Here is a 23500-nt window from a genome sequence, read left to right on the forward strand (position 1 = left end):
TCCGTCCCGCGCCTGGCGCGCCGTGTGACCCCGGCACCGTGCGGGGGCTGGGTGAGGCCGTGCGGTCCCACACGTGTCCGCCGACAGCGTCCCCTCCCCGCGGGGCGGCCGGGCCGGGCCGGGCCGGGCCGTGCCTGCGTGCCGCCCCGCCGGCGCTGCCGGGGGAGTGGTTTCCCCGCGCTGGCGGCGGCGGGGCCGGTCTGCGGGCGGGGAGGTGCCGCGGCGGCGGTGCCAGCGCCCGGCCCGGGAGGATGCGGACGCGCTGACGGAGCTGCCGGCTCCCCTCTGCCGCCGTGCATGGGCGGCGGGCGGCTGCCGCCTGCCTCGCCTCGCCTGCCGCGCCGGTGAGCCGGGCAGGGGTCTCCGCCGGGCCCGGGGGGTGCGGAGACGGGGAGAGCGGCCACCTGTGAGTGCCCCGCTCGCAGCCCCGCCGCGGCCGGGAGCGGCTCCCCGGGACCCGGGCAGCGCGCCCGTGGCGGAGCCGGCGACCGGAGCTGGGCGTAGGGGCGGCGGGTCGGGTGTGTGCGGGTCCGTGCCGGGCGGGTCCGTGCCGGGCGAGTCGGGTCGGTGCCGTGCGGGTCGGGTGTGTGCAGGTCTGTGTGGTGCGGGTCGGATCGGGTCGGGTCGGTACCGTACGGATCAATGCGGTGCAGGTCTGTGCGGTGCGGATCAGTGCGTGCGAGTCAGTGCGGTGCAGGTCGGGTCGGGTCGGGTCGGTGCCGTGCGGGTCGGGTGTGTGCAGGTCGGTGCGGTGCGGTGCGGTGTGGTCGGGTGGGTACCGTGCGGGTCGGTGCAGTGCAGGTCGGGTCTGTGCGGGGCACGGGAGCCCCGAGCGCGGTGCCGCGGGTCGGAGCGCTGCGGGGCCGTGCGGGGCGGGTCAGCAGCGGGGAGCGCGGAGCGGGGAGAAGCGCTCCAGTCCCACGGGCGGCCGCGGGGTAACGGGGAGAGAGGGAGAGGCGGAACGTGCGCCTCTGCCGCGGCTTGTTTCTCCACATGCTTGTTTGTTCGAGTAAAGGGTGTTACGGAGAATTCACTGAGAAAAAGGATTCTCGTTTACAAAAACACCACCCAACTCGTTCTTCAGCCGAAAGGGCTGTGTGAAGGAATCCTGATGAATGAGCACAGCGCTGAGGGAGTTGTTGGTTTGTGGGCTGCGATCGCCTCAGCTATTTGTTTATGCCTTTTTTTTTTTTTTCCAAGACAACTTTTGAGACGAGGAAGCGACTAACAAAGCACAAGTTTAAGACTATGCTTTTGCTTGCAGCCGAGCTGAAGTGAACACTGAAATCCTGCGTTTCCCATCAGGTAGCAAATAGCACACATACGATTACTTTTAGAGAATGAAAGAACCTACTTTGCTCTGTAAATGAGGACTATGTTTCACTCAGAGCAACGGGTGAGAGTATTTTCCATCTGCCAAATGAACATACCACAGAAATTTTCTTTTCATCTGGGACAGAGCCGTGTTTGTGCATCTCTGAATATGGCTACAGTCGTGGAGGGCAGTTGGGTTAGCCTGGACGTAGCATTAACCCCTCCATTAACGTAGCATTAACCACAATAAGCAATGCACAGAGAGAAATTTGTTTCCATTAGTCTTTTCCTGACTGAGATCTTTACTGCAGTTGTACTGTCAGTACAGCAATGAAGCGCTTCAGGCTGTGGGTTCACATCTTACTGAAGGATCCAGGGTTGGTGTTCACACCTGCCCTGCAGCCTGCCTGGCTCACAGCACAATGCCTCCTTATGAGGAGCCTGTGAAGGAAGGTGAAGCGGGGAAATTCTGCCTACGCACAACTAGGTTCAAGCCAGTGTTTTCCTTCTCTTAGTTTTAATGAGTAACAAATTTTTTGCCCAGAAAAGAATCCAGCTCACAGCTCAGGATTTGGATAATTAATACGCCATTTAAAAAACATGTTTGCAGAGTCAACATTATGATTACAAAGAGAAAACAAGCAAACAGGGAATAACTTGACCCGGTTTTGTCACTTTCCCATTCTAGCCTGACAATTTGTCAATCAGGTGGAATTTCCTCCAATGTCTTTGGTACACTGCTTTAGCAGAAGAAATAATATGCAAATATAGTTACTACTTTCCCTCCCTTCTCACAATGATCTCTTTGTATTAAGCAACAGGCTTTTGCATAGATCAGGTACCAACCCCAGAGTGTCACAGGCTCTCTCATTTCTGAAATTATGCCCCTGTGTTTGAGCCTATTTAACCATTTCTATTTAGGAGAAGTTGGTCAGAGAAGCCTTGATCCTATGCCATTCAAGGCAGGAAGAGCTCTGCCAGGACTCCAAGGAGACCAGTATCTGCCTCAGACACAGCCCTTCCTTTTGCTTCTTAAACATGCACATTCTTTGGAAAATTCTGTGAAATAATCAATTTCGTGAATTTTCAGTCTTCAAGGAAGGCTTTATTGCAAACCCCAGAAAAGCTGCCAACCAATAACATCCAGCTAGAATGAAGTAGACTGATTGATACCAACAGGTCCTTAAAATCTCATCTCAGTCTTTGTCCCTCTTTGATTGCAATTCTTCAGGGTCTGGGACCACCCCTCCTTCATGGTCTGGGGAGAGCATGACCAGTCTGCATGCAGAGCAGATGCCAGTGCTGGAAGAAGCTGTGGTCCAGCAGGATAATCCCCTTCTCTCATCAGTGTGCATTGACTGATCCCACAGTGTTCTACCCCCTAGTGCCCATGTCCCCATAGGACTAGGAGAAAATAGTCCAAGTCCAAGTCCAGCTCCTCCATTGAGACCACTGCAGCTTGTGTAAGATGTAACCTGAATTTTCAGCTGAGTTCAGTCTCTGACATGCACACACATAAACTGCCTCTGTGCAAATACTTAGTAGAACTCTAGATTCAGAAGGTGAATGTTAATTGGTTGGCAGGAAGACTCACAGTCTTGTTAATGCATATCTGCTTTCAGTGTTAATGACTCATTAAAAAAAGCCATGCTGATTTTTTGGTTTTTAGTGATTTCTTTATTTTTAGATGTGTGTTGTCCTCACCCTCCATCTTCCCCATTCTTACTGTAGTAGGACATAGTGTTCTCATATCCTCCATCTTGGGCTAGGGCAGCTTCCCATGCTTGGAAATTCAATTGAGGTGATGGAGTTTTAATTTGTGGACAAAACCAGCTGCATCTCTGGTGTTAGGTTGTGATATCATGACACCTGTGGTTGTGCTGGTAATTGCCAAGAAGGAATATTAATAGCCACTTAATTGTCTTTGTTCTGTTAGGAGTCTCTGGTGGGTTTTTGTTTGCTTGTTTTTATAAAATCTTACCACTTTTTCTTTGTTTGCCTTACCTAAATCCTCAATATTATATCAAGTTATAACACTGATAGCGCTGTATTCTAATTTTCCCAAAGCTACCAGGAAATAACTAATTTGTCTCTTAAGTAAATACTTTTCTATCTGACTGCACCTAACCTCTTACCCTACTGTGTTGCCTAGAAATGAGCCCAGTGATAGACTATCCAGAGTATTCTTTCACGGTGCCAAAAAGACATCAAACATTTTGCAACCCATTTCCCATGACATTTCCATCTGAGAATCATGTACTCTATGTTGATGCTCTAAGATGTTTTTCCCCCACTCCCTTGCTTGAATTCAGAACTATCCAAAAATACCTAGGGGAATGGTAGAAAGAAGCACAGGAAGCCAATTTTAATCTGTCACTGATTCCCATGGGTGCTGCAAGGTGAGGGACAACTGTGGTGTGAAATATTAGGGGTGAGAGAATCATCATCTTCCAGAGCAGATCCCAGAAACAAAACCATTTCCTTCTAAAAGTCTTTAGTAAGGATTTCTCTGAGTTAAAATGAACAATATAGTTATTTGTAATGTGCTGGATTTGTAAGGTTGTGGGAAATTAAAGCCTATGCAAAGTCATGCTGCTCAATACAGGTGTTTCTGATCCCAAAAGCAAGTTCTCAGATGAGAGTATTTGCACAGCAAGTAACAGAAGAGATACCTCTAAAACGTTTAACAGCTTGTTGAGGCTTATCTCTAATTTTGATGGGGTGTTTTCCTAATGAGCTCCTTTCACGTCAATTAGCTGCCGAATCTGTTGTTAAAAAAATAAATCCAAACTTTCTCTTGGCACACAGTTCCATGAGGGCTCTGTGGAGATTTCCACGATGTCGAGGTCTACCAGCAGTCAGAGGAGCTGGCTTAGTCATTCTTCCCATCTGCTCTACCTCTTCCTCCCTCCGCTGCTCTACACATGCTTCCTGGCTGGCTGCTCCCAGTCCCCATCTCTGAGCATCCTGTCTGGCTGCCCCCCACCCCTCCTGCCATACCTATCCCCTGTGGCATCTTCCATGAGGAAGCTCAGGTAGTTCAGTGCTGAGATCAAAGAGATGAAATAAATGAGCTGCTTTAAAGCAGCCAGGGGAAAAGAAAAAGCAAAAGGAAGAATCCACCAAGGAAGCACCCATAGCCAGCAGCATAGCAAAAATAATTTGAAAAAAAATTAGAGTCGAATCATCCCCAAATCATGAGTTTGCTTTAAAAATTGTGATAGTTAAACACAGGAACATTTTAGTTCTTTTTACTTCTTCTTTGACCATTTATGAATCAAGTTTTTAGCTCCTCTTTGCCATAGGGCCAGCAGAAGCTTGGGCAGCTACAGCAAGCTGGAAGTTGAGGTTTGTGTGTAGCCATGGCGCTCCAGGATCCAGGATGTCTGAAGAACAGTGGCTCCCCAAAGGCTCATTGTGCAACACCAGGAGGCGAGGACGCTGAGTTAGAGTCATCTGCCAGCACTGGCCCTTTGCAAGCCTGTGTTTTGTAGTGTTGGGAGTCCACAGATGAGTGTCTGAGAAATTCCCGAGGGTGATCCTTACCCCAGTAGTATCTTTGGAGCAGGAACGGTAAAAACTGCAGCTCATCGCAAAGTTAGTGGTGAGAGGCAGCATGGTCTGGAAATAGCAGCCTCCTACCCCTTTTCTCTCTCCCAAACTACGTGCTGTGTCTCATGCTGAAATGCATCAGCTCCTCCACTTCGAGAGCCGTTTCATCTCGCTGCTTCCTGAGAGAGATCGACATCTTCTGCGGAGCACACGCTGCCGGGGAGAGGAAGGCAGCTTTGGCCTGCGGAGAGCAGAACTCAAGTACTGCGTGGGTGGCCGAAGACAAGAGCTTCTGAAACGAGGGAACAGAACAGATCTCTAATCTCCAGACTCTGACACATATCGCACTTCTCTCAGTTGCTTAGGAAAGAGATTTGCATCCAAAAAGAAGTGGGAGGTTTAAATAGGAGTTCATACATTTATCTTCTGCGGTCCGTGCGGTGATTTACATTTTGCTAGTCCCATGGAATCCACAACACTTCATGAAGTGCATTCATTATAAACGTGCAACCAGGGGAAGCAAAGACTCTGTCCAAGTTCCTACCTGCAGTATCCAAAAGCTGAGCTGAGGTGCAGTCAGGGAAACAAGGCTGTGGGCTGTCACTGATGTAAGTGCTTGTTTTGGGTTGTACCGAGATGCTGAAGTCACTGTCCCACTCTGGTAGAGTACTGGGCATGGTCCTGCCTGTGGATGGCCCAGGCCACCTGGGTTGTTCTCAGCTATAGTTCCATCCTCCTAGGACTAACAAAAGACTGAGATATGCAGGAATTGGATCTACAGAAGCAGCTGGCCATGGAAAATGTGAACTGGCATTCCTTGCAGGGACATGCACCTTCTTGTACCATGTGAGCAGCCCATGGCTTCATCCACAACAACTGCAGCTCTGTCATGGAGTGCCCACTCCTCCACACTGGCTGAACTGACAGCCTGCTCTGCTGCAGCAGAGTGGCCTGAATAAGGCACCCTTTCTTCTTCTGGGTGGAAAAACCTCCTTTGACCTGTTTGTTTACTGGGACTTGCTGAACAGGGTTTCCTGTGACCCATTGAAATTTTCCACTCTGCAGAATGCAAGCAGCAGAGCATTGCTTCTCCCACCTCTCGCCATTCTTATGCACTGCCTGTCCCAATTCTCCTTGTAATCAATAGCAGGGGTTTCTTTTTGTAGCACGCACAAAGGCTTGAGTCCTTGAATGAAGACGAGTTTGCATTTATCAGGGGCTGTGGTGGGGTGAGGCGGGAGGTGGGGTGGCTGCTAAAGGCTGAGCTCCTGGTTTGTTTGTGGCATGTCTGAATCAGTGGGAGCCGTGTTTGTGCTGTGATTGCACCCAGAGCTCTGTCCTGGTGCCACCTTGGGGGTGTCCATCCAGCACAATTTAAGTACAGGGCTGGAAAAACCCTTGGGATTGACCCATTGAAATAAGGAGGGGAGGGCTCCTGTTTCTGCCATGCCAGAAAAATGATAGATTTGCAAGTGAAGTTCAAGGCCAATTTCTGCCTCATATCTAGGCTTTGTTAGAAGGTACACCTTCAATGTGGTATTGTTAGGCTGTTATCATAATATTTCCATGAGTGCTCGGTGGGAAATGATTACTTTGGGAAGCCTGGGAAGGGAAGAGGGTGTCCTGCAGTCCCTGCTAATCTAGCAGCAGCCCTGGCATCCTGAGGTCAGGTCTCACTTTGCCACCCAGTTGTCTCCAGCACTGGGGCAGCTGAGGGAGAAGGGGTAATGTTCCAGAGTAGGAGGAATCTCTAAATAGAAGTGCCCTGATTTTGGAGGTGCTGCTGCCTGTGGGAGAAAACTTTGGGGCTCGGAGCCTCTGAGACATGCTCCTTTATCAAGTGGGCTGCTAGGATTGCAGCCTGTGGCCCAGTTCCTGTTTCTGTTTTAAAGCACACTTGCTTTAAAAACATCTACTTTGCAATTCACAGCGGATTTATCCCAAGGAGAGGACTCTGCTGCTGTGCCTGGTGGAGTCCTCTGCCCCCATGGAGAGCAGACTCAGGAGAAACAGCCAGGCTGGGCTTCCCATACACTGCAGCTGACCAGAGCTGCTGCCCAATATCCCACATCTGCTCTCCCATGAGTGGTGAGACCACCCCACTGGGACAGGCTGTAGAAGTTCCAAAAATGTAGTTTGTTCCAGATGCTTTCCAGAGAGAGAGAAGCCCAGAGAGCACCTTTTCAGTGCCTGGGCTTGTGACCCATGCCACGAGCACAGGTAGAGATTCATCCCCTTGTGTGAGCTAGGGGCCCTGGCTCTGGGCAGAGAGGCACCACTGAAGCATTCCTTGGTCTCACTGGTGAAAAACTTGGAACATCTCAGGACTTCCTTGCTTGATGCTACGGCTCCTAAAGAGGCAAGACATGAGCAGCTCATTGGAGTAATACCTAAATTAATTGCTCTTTGCTGGGAGGTATAGCCAGGCTCTGCAAGCCCAGACGAGGGGTGGCCAAGGCAGTACCACTGGTCTTGGAGACTTGGGACTTGACTCGGTTCCTCTTAATGACAGCACAGCTGTGTAGGTGCTCCTGCAGCTAGAGAAGATGTTGGTTATCAACTTGAGGCAAAGGAGGGCAAGTTATTCTGGCAGCAGAAGATGGGTGGGTTGGAAGAGGGTGCATTGAGCAAATGGGCTCCAAGCTGGAAAGCAGCAAAGGTGGGTAGAAGTATGGGACAAGAAAAGATAACCAGAGAAAGGCTTTTCTTGGGTAATTTCCAGATGGTTTCCTTTGCAGTAAAAGCCCTTTGCAAGGTCTCAGTAGCTGTGCCTTGTTTCTAAAAGATTAGGCAGTATCACAGAAGGAAGGGGTTTAGTTTATGTTTGTCAGCCACAGAAGGTAATCACATCTATTAGGCAGGTGAAGTGAGTATTTTTTCTTCAGAGAATAAATGCATTCTGGTGGTTCTGTACTGGAACTGGAAACACTGAACTCTACAACAGTCTTGACTGGGAAGAAGATTTTCTGTTTTTAAGTATGGCTGTGGTACTGGGAGAAGGGACATTTTCCATGCTGTGGTCCTGAAGTGAACTTTTTTTTTAATTACAGGTTTCAAGTAGCTGAGCAGCAGGGGCTGACATCCCCTGTCCAACACTGCATGCACCATAAGACAGAGTTGCCCAAAACACCAGAGAGGGGATTGGGCTTGGGTCAGTTAAATCCAGAAGTCCTTTGCTGAGACTGGAAAGCAATGGATGTGGGTTTAATGAATTCAGTACTGCATGGGTCCTTGTATACCACTAACCAGTCATCTGAAGATAACTCTGAATAGAAACTGGCCTGGCTTGGATTCCAACCAGTGACCATGTGGTGCCTGGTTCCTTATCTCCTACACCCTTTTGTCTCTCACTGGCAATGTAATAATTACTCTGTGTAGTAATTGTTCTTATTACATTCAGTCTTTTTTGAAGGAGACATTGAAGATAGGAGACATTGAATTCAAGCTGAATTTTCATAGGTTTAATAGCAGCAGCTTTGTAATGGTAGTGAGATAAAAGTCTTCCAGAGCATTGGATAGCATGGTATCAGATGCTCCCTTGTTTTTATGAGACAAACATTGAGTGGAGTCACAAATTTTTAAGGGACAAAACATTATCCTCCCTGGTGTTGGTTTGGTCATTGGTTAGGAAGGAGAATTGGCAGACAAGAATTAAACCTTCTGGATTGAATCCTGGGGATAGAGAAGTGATTTCCTGCTTCCCTAATTTTCAATAAGCATGGCCTGTGGCACGAGAAGAAACTCCAGAATGCAATACACAATTTTCCCTCTGTCACTGTTTTTGAATAAAATCAGTGTGCAGTTAATCCAGTGTAATAAATCTTGGTAGGAAGGCTTCCAGAGCAGGTAGATTTGTTTAATCATTTGGGCTGGAATCCAAACCACTGGAGGATATAAAATATATATACTAGTGCCATTCACTTCACTGAAAACACCATTTTCCCATCCAAGGAAATAGCTGTGGCTGGCATGAATATATATTTGGAAAGCTGTAGAGCTAAACAAATTTCTCAGAAAATCATCTCTGGCCTAGATACTGACTATATTTACGCACTGTAACTCCTGAGGCTCATCAGCTAAGGCTTTCTGACAGAGAAGTCATCAGAAATCAGTGATTCACTCTTTGAAATGGTGGGATCCTCACTCCTGCTCAGTAGGCTCCCTGTCTTGATACCAGTCAACATATTACCTTCAAATGGGAGTAGATATTTAAAAAAATCACTCCCCCTGTGACTTCCAAAAGAACTGTGCAGTAATGCAATGTTAATGGATCCTTCTTTGAGCATATGTTGTCTTCTTTGTGTATTGATCAGTAGAACTGTCTCTCACTAAGCAAACTGATCCTGCCAATTAAGGGAATACTTTTTTTATTTTCCAATTTTCCAACTATCCATACAATTTCTGTATGGGAGGATTTCAGAGTGTCCCAGTTTCAGCAGTTTTTGTGTAACTCAGACTAAGGAATAAGGTTTAGCATCACAAAGAGTCGGATTGTGAGGTGTTTCAGTTAGCTTTAGGTGCCTTTGATACATTAATTGCCTCAGTAATTCACAAGGTGCTCTATGAAGATCAAATCCCACCTTGCACAGAAAATGGTACAGACCTTCACAGTGGGGCTTTCTGCAGCAAGCTTTCAGCAGAACTCTTTCACACCAGTGCCTGCCAGCCTTGTCCCTCTGGTCACCACCTCTGACTCTGCTCTGTTGTCTCTTCCAGGCACTTCTAGGGTTTGACTGAGTCTGCACACACTCCCTCAGCAGTGCAGGCGCCTGCAGCAAGGACAGTTTTTGGAAGTGACACCGTGGATGTGATTGAAGGTAACGTGCTCTCTTCTCTCACTGCCCTGTACTTGCTGCTTATCCTCCACAGAGCCTCCTGCTCTGGCTGGCATCCCCTTTGCTGCCTGTCCTGGCTGGGGAGGGAGAGCAGGATCAGGCCTCAGTTCACTGCATGTCTGAGAATCCCCCAGACTGATCCCTGCTTCAGGTAACAGCTCTCCCTAACCATGTCTCAGCTTGTCCCATAAAATGTGTTTGTGCCCCTGTCCTTAAGGAAATACTTCCTTGCATCACATGACCTGCCTATTTTCCATGAGTGCTGCACATTTTTGAGTCCTGAACCTGGTCTGCATTCAGATACTGTTTTTTCCCCATGAATTTCACAGGTCAGTTTTGCCCTCTGTTCAAAACCTAAAATAAAAGTGTGTGCATTGTTTCTGAGGCCTTTCCCATGGGAGGTGGTTTACCACTTGTCAGGCTAAATATTGCTCTGTATGTTACTGACCTTGTTAGTGCCATCACAGGCAGCAGAAAGTGATCTGTGCTTTTGCTCCGTGCCCCTGGAAGATCAGCATAGTATGGTCCTGGGACTGTAGCACTTTAGCACTGCATTTAGATAATCTTCTCTAAATGTAGTTTTGTCACAGAAATGCAAGAACAGATTTCACTTCCCCCTCCCTTCCCCACTGGTATATTTATGCTTAATTAAAACTAGGGGAAGTAATGTATCTCTTAATTCACTGACACAAGAATTTTAAGGTTCAGAGCAGATGACTCATCCACCAGAACAGAATTTATCCTTTGTTTGTAAATGCTATTTATTGCCTTGTTTTGCATCACTATGGCTACTGTATGTCATTGGTGATACCAGCATCTACCATACATAAAATGAATGCAAGACTGAATTGAAGAGCTGTAGTTCTTATAATTGTTTGAATCAGCCACTTTTCTGTTGCATGTCAGTCAGTACATCTCACGTAAAAGCAACGCTAAAAGTGGCTTAATATTTTCCATCAACTCTGGCTGAAAAGCAAAAAATTGTCCCGTGCATAAATGTTATCACAGTTTGAAAAGCCCTAAGCAGCATCACCAAGCCTGTTGTTCAGTTTATATGGCTTTATAAACAACTCAGTGATGTCCTACAGGAGATTTTGAAGTTTCAGTGAACTGATTTGCAGTGACATTCTCAATTATTTTACATCTAGTTACGTTTCCTGTTAAAGAGCTAGTTAAGCTCGTTAGAAACATGACTGCTTTCACAGCCCATATAGACCCTTCTGCTTTCCTTCACTATTTCAAAGTGAAGACTGGGAATAATTAATCTATTCCAGTTAAAGCCTAATTATTTTGGCAATTGCATGGCCCCATGTTCTATTCTGAAACACATCAAGTACAATCACTTCTGCTGTCCTATTCAATCAAAGCCTTAAGTTGCACAGATTTTCTGAAATGGCCTGGGCTTCAACAGCTTGGGAGCTGATTCACTGAGGCATCTGCTGTAACACTGGCAGGACTGTCACCATTTTTCTAGCCCAAATCATTTGTCTTTGTCATTTACAAATAATCTGCAGGGTATAATGTGGTCTTAGGGAAGCACGGAGCCCATTATTGCTCAATAATAGAATTTCGTGAGGTCTTAACATCTTTGAGCTCATATGACACATTGACAGTGCATGTGTGGATGTATAGCTCGAATTTCCCATGGAATGAGGACAGAGAAGTATTTAAACATTTGCAATGTATTGAATGGCTGCTAAAATAAACCAGCCAGCTCTGAGTGATGGCAGGAGTCTGCTGCTGGCTAGCAGGGACCAACCCCCAGGACACACAGCAGTGGGCATGGCTTTTCTGGGGTTGCCAAGACTAAGACTTCATAAATACTGACCCCACGCAAAGCCTCCAAGATTATTTCCATCTAGACACACACTTTCTCATTTCCTTTTCCCTGCAATCCAGGAGACTGGGCTTAGGGTGCCGAACCCCGAAAAGGATGCCAAGAGAAAGCTGTTCATCTTGGACATGCTCAGAGTGGTGGGCCCAGTGCTCCTCCAGGCTCACAGCTGGCTCTGGCTACCACAGGGTGTGAAAGCCCTGCAGAGCAGCTCTTCCCAAAGAGCTGGGCTGGGAGAGCATGGTCCTGCTATTGCCTAGTGTGGTCATTTCCAGAGGGGCAGCAGGAGGGGTGAAAAGGCCCCTCTGGGAACAAGGAAGAGACTGGGGCCAGAGTGGGGAAAAAAGGCAAGGATGGAATGATCACTAGGGGTGATCAGAGGGAGGTGATACCAGAGGAAGTGCTACTTTCCTTTTGGTCCAAGGGCACATCTCTGTTGAGTGCTGTCTAAGGTGGCAGGAGCAGCTGTGAGCAGGGCCCACAGTTATCACTGCTGGGAGAGGTCTCCCATTTCCAGGTTGCTGCTCCTCAGTGCTGTTGTCCATAGGTGCCCAATGGTATGGCCTGCTGATGCTCCAGGTATAAAAGCATGTGTCCAGAAAACCTATATATTCTACTGATGGGGTGTTTGTGCTGTCCCTGGGGAGTGGTACAGGTCCAAGCAAGGGCTGGGAGCTCAAAAACCCTCTTCCTAGCAGGCAGAATCTGTCCCTCTTTTACTGTGCCATGGTTCTGGGAGGATTCAGGCTGTGTAAGTTGCAGCCAGTAAGCTTGGATCCAGAGTTTGGTTCAGCCTTTTGCTGGGTTTCAGAGCCTGGTTGTACTTTCCTGTTTCATGCGTGCACCAGGAAGTGTGTGAATTAATTCAGTGTTGGTTGGGTCCGAGGCTGACCCTTCTGGGCTTTTCCCTATGTTGATGAATGTCTACAGACTTGGGTCCTGGTCCACAGCTGAGCTCAAGTGTCCCACAGTTCTGCCATGCTTTTTCTTAAATGTGATGCAGTGGGAGTGAAAGTCTCTGCACTATCATGCTACTCCGTGCTTCAGCAAATTAAAGTCATTGTGAAGGGTCTTGTAGTAATTGCAGATATTGTAAAATTTAGTTCTGTCCAGTAATTGGTAATGTAAGCCTGAAACAAGTTACCCTTAAGATGTTGTAGTTGGCATTTCTCAGAAGGTGCAGCAGTTACAAAGAAGGCTTTTGTGTGTGCAGCAGGACCAGAATTAATGGCAGCATTTAGTCGTGCCTGAAGGAGTGTTTGCTGTGGCAGGTGGCAGGGCAGCCTGATGGATGGTGCCTACATTGTGCGTGCTGCAGGAGGCTCCAGCAGCCACCAACTGCACTACCTGATGAATGCCAGCTAAAGAGAGTGAAAGCCCCATGCCAAATCTCTCCAGGGCTGATGTATTAACATTTAAAATGAACATGGCCCCTTCAGCTCAGAGTGGCTCTGTTTGCCCCTACACACTTAATATGCATTCTGGAGATTTCGGGCATCCTCAAATATTTCCATGGAATGCTGTATTTATAAATGGCAAATGGAGGAAAATCCCAACATGCAGCTGCCCAGGCATGGGCTGGATCGAGCTCTGCAGTGAGGGCTGCTGATGGCTCTGGCTCTGCTCTGGCTCTGGCTCTGGCTCTGCTCTGGCTCTGGCTCTGGCTCTGCTCTGGCTCTGGCTCTGCTCTGGCTCTGGCTCTGGCTCTGTTCTGGCTCTGGCTCTGTTCTGGCTCTGCTCTGGCTCTGCCTCTGCTCTGGCTCTGCTCTGGCTCTGTTCTGGCTCTGGCTCTGGCTCTGCTCTGGCTCTGGCTCTGCTCTGGCTCTGCCTCTGGCTCTGGCTCTGCTCTGGCTCTGCTCTGGCTCTGGCTCTGGCTCTGCTCTGGCTCTGGCTCTGCTCTGGCTCTGCCTCTGGCTCTGGCTCTGGCTCTGCTCTGGCTCTGCTCTGGCTCTGGCTCTGGCTCTGCTCTGGCTCCGCTCTGGCTCTGGGTCTGCTCTGGCTCTGGGTCTGCTCTGGCTCTGCTCTGGCTCTGCTCTGACTCTGGGTCTGCTCTGGCTCTGGCTCTGGCTCTGCTCTGGCTCTGGCTCTGCTCTGCCTCTGCCTCTGCCTCTGCCTCTGCCTCTGCCTCTGCCTCTGGCTCTGCTCTGGCTCTGCTCTGGCTCTGGCTCTGGCTCTGGCTCTGCTCTGGCTCTGCTCTGGCTCTGGCTCTGCTCTGGCTCTGGCTCTGCTCTGGCTCTGGCTCTGGCTCTGCTCTGGCTCTGGCTCTGCTCTGGCTCTGGCTCTGGCTCTGGCTCTGGCTCTGGCTCTGCTCTGGCTCTGGCTCTGGCTCTGCTCTGCTCTGGCTCTGCCTCTGGCTCTGGCTCTGGCTCTGGCTCTGGCTCTGGCTCTGGCTCTGCTCTGGCTCTGCTCTGGCTCTGGCTCTGCTCTGGAATGCTGCCCTGTCCAGCAGAACCAGGCCAGCTCCATGGCCAGCACCGCTGCCTGTGGTGCCAGGTGGCACAGAGTGATGCTCAATGAGCACATAGGCACCTTAGGTTCCTAAGTCCCTGATTTAAATGAGATTCAGGTGCCACACAGTCCCTGATGCATTTGGAAGTCCCACTCGACACCTCTCCAAACACTCAGGCGAGTAAAGACTGCTGAAAATCTGGTTCTTAGACACCAATACAGCTGGTGTGTCTGGAATTAACAGCTTAAAAAGAAGTGCTGGCTCATGACTAAATGGAAGAGACATCTGGAAGAGCAAATATTGAAGACATTACAAAGAATCAGAATAAGAATTTAATCCAAGGCTGATATTTCTACCAGTTACTTTTTTTGGTCAACAGATGCAATTTCTGAGCTCATATATCAGTAATAAACTGATTGCTGATAACACTGGAGGACTCCAGTTTCCAACTGATGCCTCTGGAACTCTGGGGGGGTCCTCTCTGCTGTTCCAGGGACAGCTGGGGTTGATGCCCTGCTCAGCATCACAACATGCAGCAGTTGCAGTTAGCTTGGAGGCCAAGGAAATTTTTTTTGGACAGCACAGGAAGGACCGTGTAACACAATTATTTTATCCAATATAAAAAGCCAGTAATTTTTGTTAAATGAGTTGTGGGGCCAAAGCTCAGAGCTGAGGTGTCCCATTCTCTTTTACTATTCCCAGCATGACCGAGGTGATGAACACCCGCGAGCCGGTGATGGAGGAATTCGCGCTCGGCCAGACTCCTGAGGAGGAAGGAGGCCCTTCGAGCCAGGTAACTTCAGCAGAACTGAGAAGTGTCCTGAGTTGTTTGTCAAAAGCCATTTAATGCAGCCAATAACTGTCCTTAGGGTAGGTGTTGAATTGCAGAGTACTGCTGCCAGAAGAACAAGCCCTGCAATACGTGTTTGATCCTACACAGGTTCTATTATTACAAGTTAAGAGTTGGGCTGAAGTGTTTAGTGGGCTGCCAGGTCTGCAGGGCACAGTGACAGCAATGCCCAGATCCTGCAGGGATGCAGGCACAGAGGCTGTTTGTCACCAGGAGTTCAGATCTGAGCAACTACTGTGCGATGGAGGCATCCAGCCAGTACTGTGCCAAGCTTTAACACAGCCACCCTTGAAATGAACTGAGTTGCTTTAGGCTCAGAGGGAGCTCCCTTTTTAGAGCAGAGACCATTTGAAATGATTGGCTAATTCACAGAAATGGCTGTGGCATCACAGCAGCACCACTGGTCAGGGCCATTTGCTGGCAGGTGCAGGAGCATTTTGTGTGCCCAGGCAGTTCCACACTCCCACTCAAGCACCCACCCGTGCTGTTCATTGCAGCAGGAAGGATCACGATGTCCCAAGCCCCCCTTGTGGCAGCCCCCACATCACAGTTTGTGCTCTGTGCTTGTGCTCATGACTCTGTGTCACTACCAGGGACCAACCACATAATGTGTCCTGGTGGACCTGAGCTGCCTCTCAACACAATGTGTAATGCTGGAAGCAGACTCAGAGGGCTACTCCAGGAGCAGCCTCTTGCAGGTGAAAATCTGGCATTTGGAAGCCAGGGAAGTCAGAACAGAAATTTGCAAATTCCTTTTGGATCACTTATTCATGTGGTGAAAGGCTTTGTGCATTTAAAGAGCACATGGGCTTTGCTGTGCCTCAGAGGCTGCACAGGATGGATGCTGCTCACTCAAGGAGCACATTTTCAATACTCTTTTTCTTCTTCTTCACCAAGTTCCAGGTTTTCAGTGTTGTATTAGTGTATGCTACCCAAACTCTGCCCCAGCCCTGACTTCACCTGTGTATGCAGGGCTGTTCTATGGTGTCTCTGATCATATGCCCCAGAGTTTTCCCCCAGCTCCTTTACCTTTCCCCTCTGGGAGAAGGTGTTACCACCCACATTTTAGTGACAGCCGCCTGAGGCAAAAAAAAAATAAAAAATCAAGAAGAAATGAGATATAGCACAAACTCAGTGACTCAGTGGGAGAGCTAGGTTCCTTCCAGCAACTTCCAAGCACTCTGTCCAGGAGACTGGTCCTTCTCTTCCTGCAGTCTCCTGCCCACTCATCACACGCTCCAGCTTCTGCAGAAAAACACAGCAAGGCCCAACAGGCAGCTCTGCTTCCTGCCAGTCCTGACTCATTCCTGGAGGGACATGGTAAATACTGGGCTCTGGTGGAAAAAAAATTATGTGGTTGATGTGAGAAAAGACCATATGAGAATGATACAAACAAAAATAGCCACAGCTGAGGCCATACAGGTGCCTTTCCTAAATTTTCTTGCAGCTGTAATAATCATTTCTCAGGCCATTTTTAGATCTTTCCGTGTCATTTCCTAAGGCTTCAGAAAGCAGATGAAAAAGGAGAATTTTTGTTGTATTGCATCGCCCATCCAGGGGCTGCCAGCAGGTTTGGGGATGGGGTGGCTCTCATGCAGCCTCTGCCACCCCAGCAGGCTGCACAATAACTGGGGAAGAGGTCACTGTCACCTGCCTGTGCAGCCACGGGAGGAAATGCAGCGATTTGCTGCAGTTTTATGGCTATTTTCTGCCAGCTGAGCCGTGAGGCTGAGGGAGCTGGGCTCCACTGTGGGTCTGCAGAGGAGGGCACTGCTGCTCAGCAGGTCTGTGAACCTGTCCTGCCCAAGGAGACCTTGTCTCATATTTGGTTTCCAGTCAAGACAGCTGCCATGGAAATGTCTTTCCAAATTATGAACAGCTCAGGAGAAGCCTGTGTCATGGGAAGTTGGGCAGCTCTTTTCTGATGGGCGGCATAAGCAGCATTGCTTGGTCAGGATGAGTTATAAACTGTGGGTGCAGCTCAGGGTGGCATCAGAAATGTTTGCCTTCAGTGATTCATGTGGTCGAATTCTACTGAATGCACTTTCTCACAAAAAAAAAAATTCCTAATTGTGTCTCATTACATTAATATGCAACGTTTCTCACCTTAGTATAGATAGCAGAGACCCTGGTTCAGTGGTGAACATGCTGCAGATGTGTGGGGAGGTTCCCACCAGCCCAGAGCAAACCTGTGGCAGCCTCTGAAGTTAAACTGGGATCATTCTTGCTCTCAAGTCCTGGTTCAGTTCCTTCACATGCACCATGATTTTATTGTTAGAAATGAAACACAATGAAATAAAATAAAAATAAAACTCAGCTAGCATGGAGAGATTTGTAGCTTGTTAGTTAAGGTATATGGAAGTTGGAGGATCCAAGAGAAAAGGTTTCAGTGAAGCAACAACAGTTTCTTATGGTAATGTCCTGGAGGAGCTGGAATGATATTTCCTCCAAAAAATCCCTAAAACAATCCACCAGAAACAAAACTATTCAAAACAAAGTACCCTGAGAGATTTAAGTGATCCAGCTATGTTGAAAACAGGAAAGCACTTTTATGTGTTACAATATCCTTCACTAAAAAGCTCTAGTTCAGCTTCAAGCTTTAACCACTGTGGAGTGTTTGATCTGCAGCTTCAATGTGACAAATAAAAATAAATAGCTGGCACGGTCCTCTGTGTAAAGATGTTCTCTGGGGCTACCTGTTTTGCATGAATGCATCATAGAATAGTGTTCCACATTGCAGAAAATAGCTCTGCATCGTGGTGGCTTCTTAATAAACTATCACTGCAAGAAAACGTGAATATGGTATCAGAGCAAAAGGACAGCAGCCAGAAGGGCTGCAGCAGCCATTTAGCTCAGCCTTACAGCAATGACCTTGGTGTCCCAAAACCCCACCAGAACTGAAACACAAGTGTTTGAGAGCATAACAAATTTTCTCTCCCAAGTCTCCATTTTCACTGTTCATGTCAGATCACACGAGTTCAGGCAATCATCTCCTCAACACACTGGCAAGCAAAGTGGGTTCTTTGCTCAGGAAGGGACAGCACGTGCAGGGGGGAGTGTGCTGAGACTTGCAGCCTCTCTGCACTGTGCTTGGCCAGCAAGGAGCTGGGTTCAGCTGGTTTTGAAATCCTCCCTGTGCAGGGCTGTTGATCTGCATCAACTGGAAGAGGATTTTTTAATGGACATGTGAGCGCGTGTCAAATGTAGAAAGGACGTACTCTGCTTGCTCTGAGTATACATCCCTGCACAAAAGCTTTGATGTGCATCCCCCAAATGTCTCCCCAGGCCTTCCCAGACTCCCGTGAGAAGTACCCCAAGCTGTCCAAAAGGCTGCCTTCCATCGTGGTGGAGCCCACCGAGTCCGGGGAGGTGGAGAGCGGGGAGCTGCGCTGGCCTCCTGAGGACCTCAAGTCAGCGGAGGACAAAGGTCTTCATGGTGACCAAAGAGCCTGTGTCCAGCAACAGCAGCAGCAGATGGATCTGGAAGGTCTGAATGAGTAATTTTCATCCTTGTTCCCCATAGGAAAGTAGCTGTTTCATGACAGTGCTGTGCACTGAAATTAACAATGAGACAAACACTTGAAGGTGCCCAGAAAACATCTGCGCTGGAAGAGTCCTGTGGACTGAAAATTTTGTCGTAGATTTTGATCAGTGGTGTTTTCATCTGCATCAGTCACTCACTTGGCCAACAGGCAGCCAGTGCACAGCCAGGTCACTCTGAGGAGCAGTAATCCTGGTCAGTAGCCTGTATCTATCCCTGTCTCCTACCCCAGAAGAGAAATGTTTGATAGCTGCACGTTTTCAAAGAATCCTGGTGTCCCAGGAGTGTGTCAGTGCAGCAGGAACTCACAAATACGTACCCCTGGCTGGTAGTGTCACTGTGGGGTAAATACAGGTAAAGGTAAGACCTTGTCTAAGTGTAGCTTGCACAGGAAGTGCTCCAGTGAGAAACTGGCCTATTTATTTCCTTTTTTTTTAATCTCAGTGCTGTCCTTTTCTCTTGTAGAGTGACCTGGTTTCCATTTCAGTGCACCAGCATTTGCCACCCAAACCCCCAGACACAGCAGCCAGGACAGGGTGCAAGATGCACCTTCCCTTCCCTTCAAAGGGGTGATGACAAAAGGTCTTGAAGTGTAAAATCACCTGCTATTGCAGTTGGCATTTCTGGGTGGTGACAACCACAGGGTTTGATCATTCACGAGTAAATATGAGCCAAATCTATTTCCTGACTTTCAGGTTATATATTGTGGTTTCTCTGTTGGTTCTGTGCCTTGGTTTAGACTCATTATGTCTTCAGGCCTGACAACTTAATCAGATTTCCAAGACTGGGTGGCCTTCCCGTGACAGTGGCTCTCCACAGGGGTCACCTCATCTCACTAATATCTTACCTGAGGTCTCAGGTTCCATGTAAAGTCAGACTGTGATGCACTCAGAATTCCTCACTCCAGGTTTAACTACTGGTTTGCAAGCAGAGAAGATTTCTTGTATCAGGTCTGATCACCCTAACAGATTACCTGCCAGGTAGAGCAGGTAATCAAACAAGGCTGCACCTATATGGGGAAATAAGTGCTGATGAGCTGTTTCTTTGCAGATACTTTAGCACACCCAGCTCAAGATGTGGAAGACAGTACAGATACTCTGGAAAGCAGAACTGAAGAGAATGAGTAGGAACTCCATGGCCTCAGAAGTGAAACTTCATTGTGAATGTTGTTGGAAAGCTAACACACTCTGAAGACATGTCAAAGTAATCTGTATTTAAATCTGCAAGGGTTTTATTTAGTTAGTACCTGGTAAGAAGCATCTGGGCTTTAGAACTGTTCTTCTAACATTTTGATTTTCAGGCTGGGATTCATATTATTTGTTTAATTTCCCCTTGGGAAACAATGGCATGTGTTAGGAAATACAAGGCTGTCAAGGAAAAGATGCTCCTAATTTTAATTAGTGCATTTCATTGGTTTTATCTTTTTCAAGAAAGGCTGCTTTCAGGTGTCAACATCAGGACAAAGGGGTTGTGTTTCTACAGGAGGAATGTCTTAAATCTAAAACCTTTCTTTTTTAGCCATTTCAAACTAGCACTGTGATATTACGGACAATAGATGTAATATAACGTCACCAGTTGATTTTGTAACTTTTGTATAGAGATGCAAGGGCAAGGTTTGCCTCCGGGCTGCCGCCCTGGGGCAGCCCAGAGCAGTTCTCTCCCTTTGGCTAACCTGTGCATATTTGGATGAACCAGCCTTTCCTTAGCTGCCTTTTCAGCAAGGCTGATGCCTTTTGGAAGCGCTTTCTCGCTGTACCTTAACTGGTGGATGAGCTGGTCGCTGGTGTTTGTGGCTGAGGCTGTCTGTGGTGGGCTTGGTGAGGTGGATTGTGTGTCCATTTGCTCTTCAGGCCAGGTCCAGCTGTGGTGTGGTGTGCACTTCTCACCCTTAACACTGGTGAGATGGCTCCTGCTTCCCCCAGGGCTGGCTTTGTCCCACCTTGTTATCAGAGATTGTTGTGACATTACTCCTTTGGTATGTTTGGTGTAGGTGCAGGAGCACAGCTACTCCTCCCTTGCCCTGAGCAGGGTGGTGGTAGGGGGTAGGTGGCAGGAGCTCCACAGCACATCCCAAACCTGTGCTCTGTTTTGCCTGCCTCCAGGTTTCCCCTGAGCCACCTGCAGTAGGAGGGGTGTGGTGGAAGGACAAATACCTGCGTCCCTCCTGGTCAGGTTGGCACTGCTGGCACGTGTGCCAAGGGGTGCCCTCCTCACCTGCAGCAAGGCCCCCTTGCTTTGGTGGCACTGTCCCCTCCTGGAGCCCTGAGCTCATGGTGGGACAAGCTGTCTCTGGACACCTCTGCCCTCCAGTGGATTTTCCTTGGGAATTTGGGGGTCATTTTGACAGGACTGAATCCCTTCTTGCACAGGGACCTCCTAGAGACTCCCTCCACTGTCCCAGGAGAAGCACCAGTCTCAGCCCGGAACACGACCTGTTGGATGGGCTGGTGGGGGTGGATACTGCCTGTACTCAGAGAGGTTTGACTGTCAGTGATGAGTGTCCTGGAAGCTGCAAAGATGGCTTTTTCCATCTCTGCAGGGCTGGATGGGGTCTGTACTTCCAATTAATGTTGCGTCCAGAAGAAGCTGCTTGCTGTAGGTGGAGTGAAATAATAGGATTTCTTCCAGCATTAACTCCTAAGTTGACTTCCAAGTGCTTTCTTTTCTCCAGTAATAATTTTCGCTAACAACAACTTTTAATTGTGTGATGGTTGATAAAATTTACTGGCCAGATGTATGAATAAGTTTTTACCTTCTTAGCAACCAAATTTAATATATTTACTTACAAAGAATTCTGTGCAATGAATGTTTATTACAAAAGAAAGAGACTATTTTACTTCAAAGCAACATTAATTTATGTACAAAACTATAGCTCATTATTTGGGGTGTTTGGGATCTAGGACCCTTTTTATAAGCAGTGTAGTACAGTATAATGTGATACTTAAGTTAAACTTCGCTCTCTGAATCTATATAACAATCTGTTTCGCCTTCTTGATGTAAACTTTCTTGCCTACACTGTTAGAATTACTTTGTTGGGTGAGTGGGATTCTGGTCAGAGCACCAAACTTCACCAGAATAACTGAAGGTTTCAAGAGCACTTCCTAAATCTGGCTGCTGTCCCTGTCACCCCCCTCACTGGTGACAGTTTTCTGGTAAAGCCAATGAAGCCAGCAAAGCTGGAGCTCTGTGTTGGCCCAGGAGCAGCGAGGGGAGGGGGTCCCCAGCTCGGACCCACCGTGGCAGGAGGAGAGCTGTGCTGGCGAGGCAGCCAGGCTGATGGGAGGTGCTCTTTAAATGCTGCTTTTGCATCGACTGTCAAGAAGTTTTACAAAGCTCTGGGGAGAAAACAACAGCAGTGACGACATATTTTTAGCTGTGTGATTTCCTTCCAATCTGCATCTGCCCAGCTCTGTGAGGAATGACGTTAGATGTATCACTTAATTTGCTTTTTGCTTTATTAAAGGAAAACCAGTTGTTTGAAACACTTCCCCCAATTTTCTGTGCTCTCTATCTGCTTTCAGACGCTCCCTCCCTTCCTGCTCTGGATGGCCCTTATCCTATTTCCACCTGAGGTCAATGGCACTTCCCTAAATATGTTTCCCAAAGAAACAACTAAATTCTACATACACCCTGAAAAAACGCCACACAGGCACCAGAACTTTTTTTCATCCTTGTACTTAAAGCTGCAGCTGGTATAGAAATCCCAGATTTCCTTCTTCCAGCCTAATTACTCCTCTCTTTCCTTTCCCCTCTTTTGTGCTGCTCCCCTGAAGTATTTTACCTGAAGCAAATTCAAAATAAAGCTTTCTCCTAAAGCTGTGTGGCCTCAGTTTAAGAACCTGTGCAAAGCCAAACTCCTCCTCCCATTTTTATTTTTCTGACCATGGGCCAGAGGCCCTAAAACAGGAAAGCAAGATAGAGAGAAAATTGTTTTATACAAACAAACCCTATTTATTCAACTTGCAGGTCTATGAATGTCCACTTACTTTGTCTGTGTGCAAGTGTTGTCTCTCTAATAAACTCAATAGTTGTTTTGTATTTTTTTCTGGATTAAAAGCTTTGTAGAAACTAAAAAGAAAAAAAAGACATCCAGTCATATTTTTCTAGTCTAGCTTGTAGAATATTTAATGTAGTGCAGAAAGGAAGTTTTATGGAGTAAGACATTGTTGAACTTTGCTCTAATTCAGTTCTTTCTAATTTTGTAAAATGCCACCTGTACATAATACTCGACTAATGTATGTCCTGTAGATGTATTTCACCATTTAGCCTATTAAATGCCTATACTGAACTGATTGGAAGTAGCAGTGTATCCATAGTGTCTTTGTTTAAACATGGAAAGGATTAGAGGTGGTGGTGCATGTCCTACCACTAATACAGGGAATGAAGCCCACTCTAGGGCTGCCTTTGCTCCATGGCATGCAAATCCTCACCCAGGCCCTCCAAACCACATACTCCTGCACAGACAAATTCAGATTTACATCAGGGACAGCTGCTGTAGCCATCTCTTCTTCAATCCCTTCCCTGAGCAGGCAGCTCAACACTCCCTGCTCCTGTTTGAGGATTTGCTCTCTGCCCTGCTCACCCTGCTGGTGCCCTGCCTTGCTGTGCTACCAGCGAGGGTAGCATTGGCTCATCTTCATTCACCTTTCTATGCTATGCACATTTTTAATGTTTTCTGGAAAGGCAATTGTGGAGCCCAGCAGGAACTCACATTACTGGAAACCTACACCCTGTGCAAAGAGAGCAGGGTCATGTAGCAGAGAAGATGAGAGGCAGAGATAGTCTGCTAGTGAACAACCAATTTTTTCCCAAAACATCAAATTTCCAGGAAACAAAGGATCAGATAACTGGAGGGTGAAGCTGTATCTTACTTACCCAGCTCACAGCAGCTGCTGCTCCCTGAGATGGGTAAGTCCCATGGCAAAGGCATTGCTCCAGGTCAAAGGCAGTTCCCTGCCACTGCAGGGCTGTGCCTGCTGGGCAGTGGTTGCACGGCCAGGGGAATTTGCTATAGCCCAGGCTGGGACAGTGAGCCAGCTTTGGCACTGCTGGCACACCTGATGCTTAGTGTTACTCAGCACTGGAATTTCCATGTACCATGCATGGAAAATCTCATGTCCAGGCA

The 23500-nt window shown here is 47.9% G+C and overlaps 1 protein-coding gene across 2 annotated transcripts; it reads left to right on the forward strand.

Annotated features, from left to right (window-relative positions):
* The first annotated feature begins 218 nt into the window (after positions 1-218).
* Positions 219-22673, forward strand: LBHD2 (LBH domain containing 2). Of its 2 annotated transcripts, XM_054515132.1 has the most exons (6): positions 238-344; positions 1201-1305; positions 9583-9683; positions 14687-14777; positions 18120-18321; positions 19426-22673. In XM_054515132.1, exons 4-6 carry the CDS (start codon positions 14688-14690, stop codon positions 19500-19502), a joined length of 369 nt encoding a protein of 122 aa, XP_054371107.1. In that variant the 5' UTR covers positions 238-344; positions 1201-1305; positions 9583-9683; position 14687; the 3' UTR covers positions 19503-22673. The 2 variants fall into 2 exon arrangements, with proteins under 2 accessions (XP_036239688.1, XP_054371107.1); XM_036383795.2 differs by lacking the exon at positions 1201-1305 and having other exon boundaries at positions 219-344.
* The last annotated feature ends 827 nt before the right edge of the window (positions 22674-23500 follow it).

Source organism: Molothrus ater, chromosome 6, assembly GCF_012460135.2.
Source record: "Molothrus ater isolate BHLD 08-10-18 breed brown headed cowbird chromosome 6, BPBGC_Mater_1.1, whole genome shotgun sequence".
NCBI lineage: Eukaryota > Metazoa > Chordata > Aves > Passeriformes > Icteridae > Molothrus > Molothrus ater.

Coding starts and splice junctions, on each gene's coding strand:
- LBHD2 (XM_036383795.2), top strand. CDS start 14,688: ATGACCGAGGTGATGAACACCCGCGAGCCGGTGATGGAGGAATTCGCG. Junction 14,778..18,119: donor AAGGAGGCCCTTCGAGCCAG/GTAACTTCAGCA, acceptor ATGTCTCCCCAG/GCCTTCCCAGACTCCCGTGA. Junction 18,322..19,425: donor GCAGCAGATGGATCTGGAAG/GTCTGAATGAGT, acceptor GTTTCTTTGCAG/ATACTTTAGCACACCCAGCT.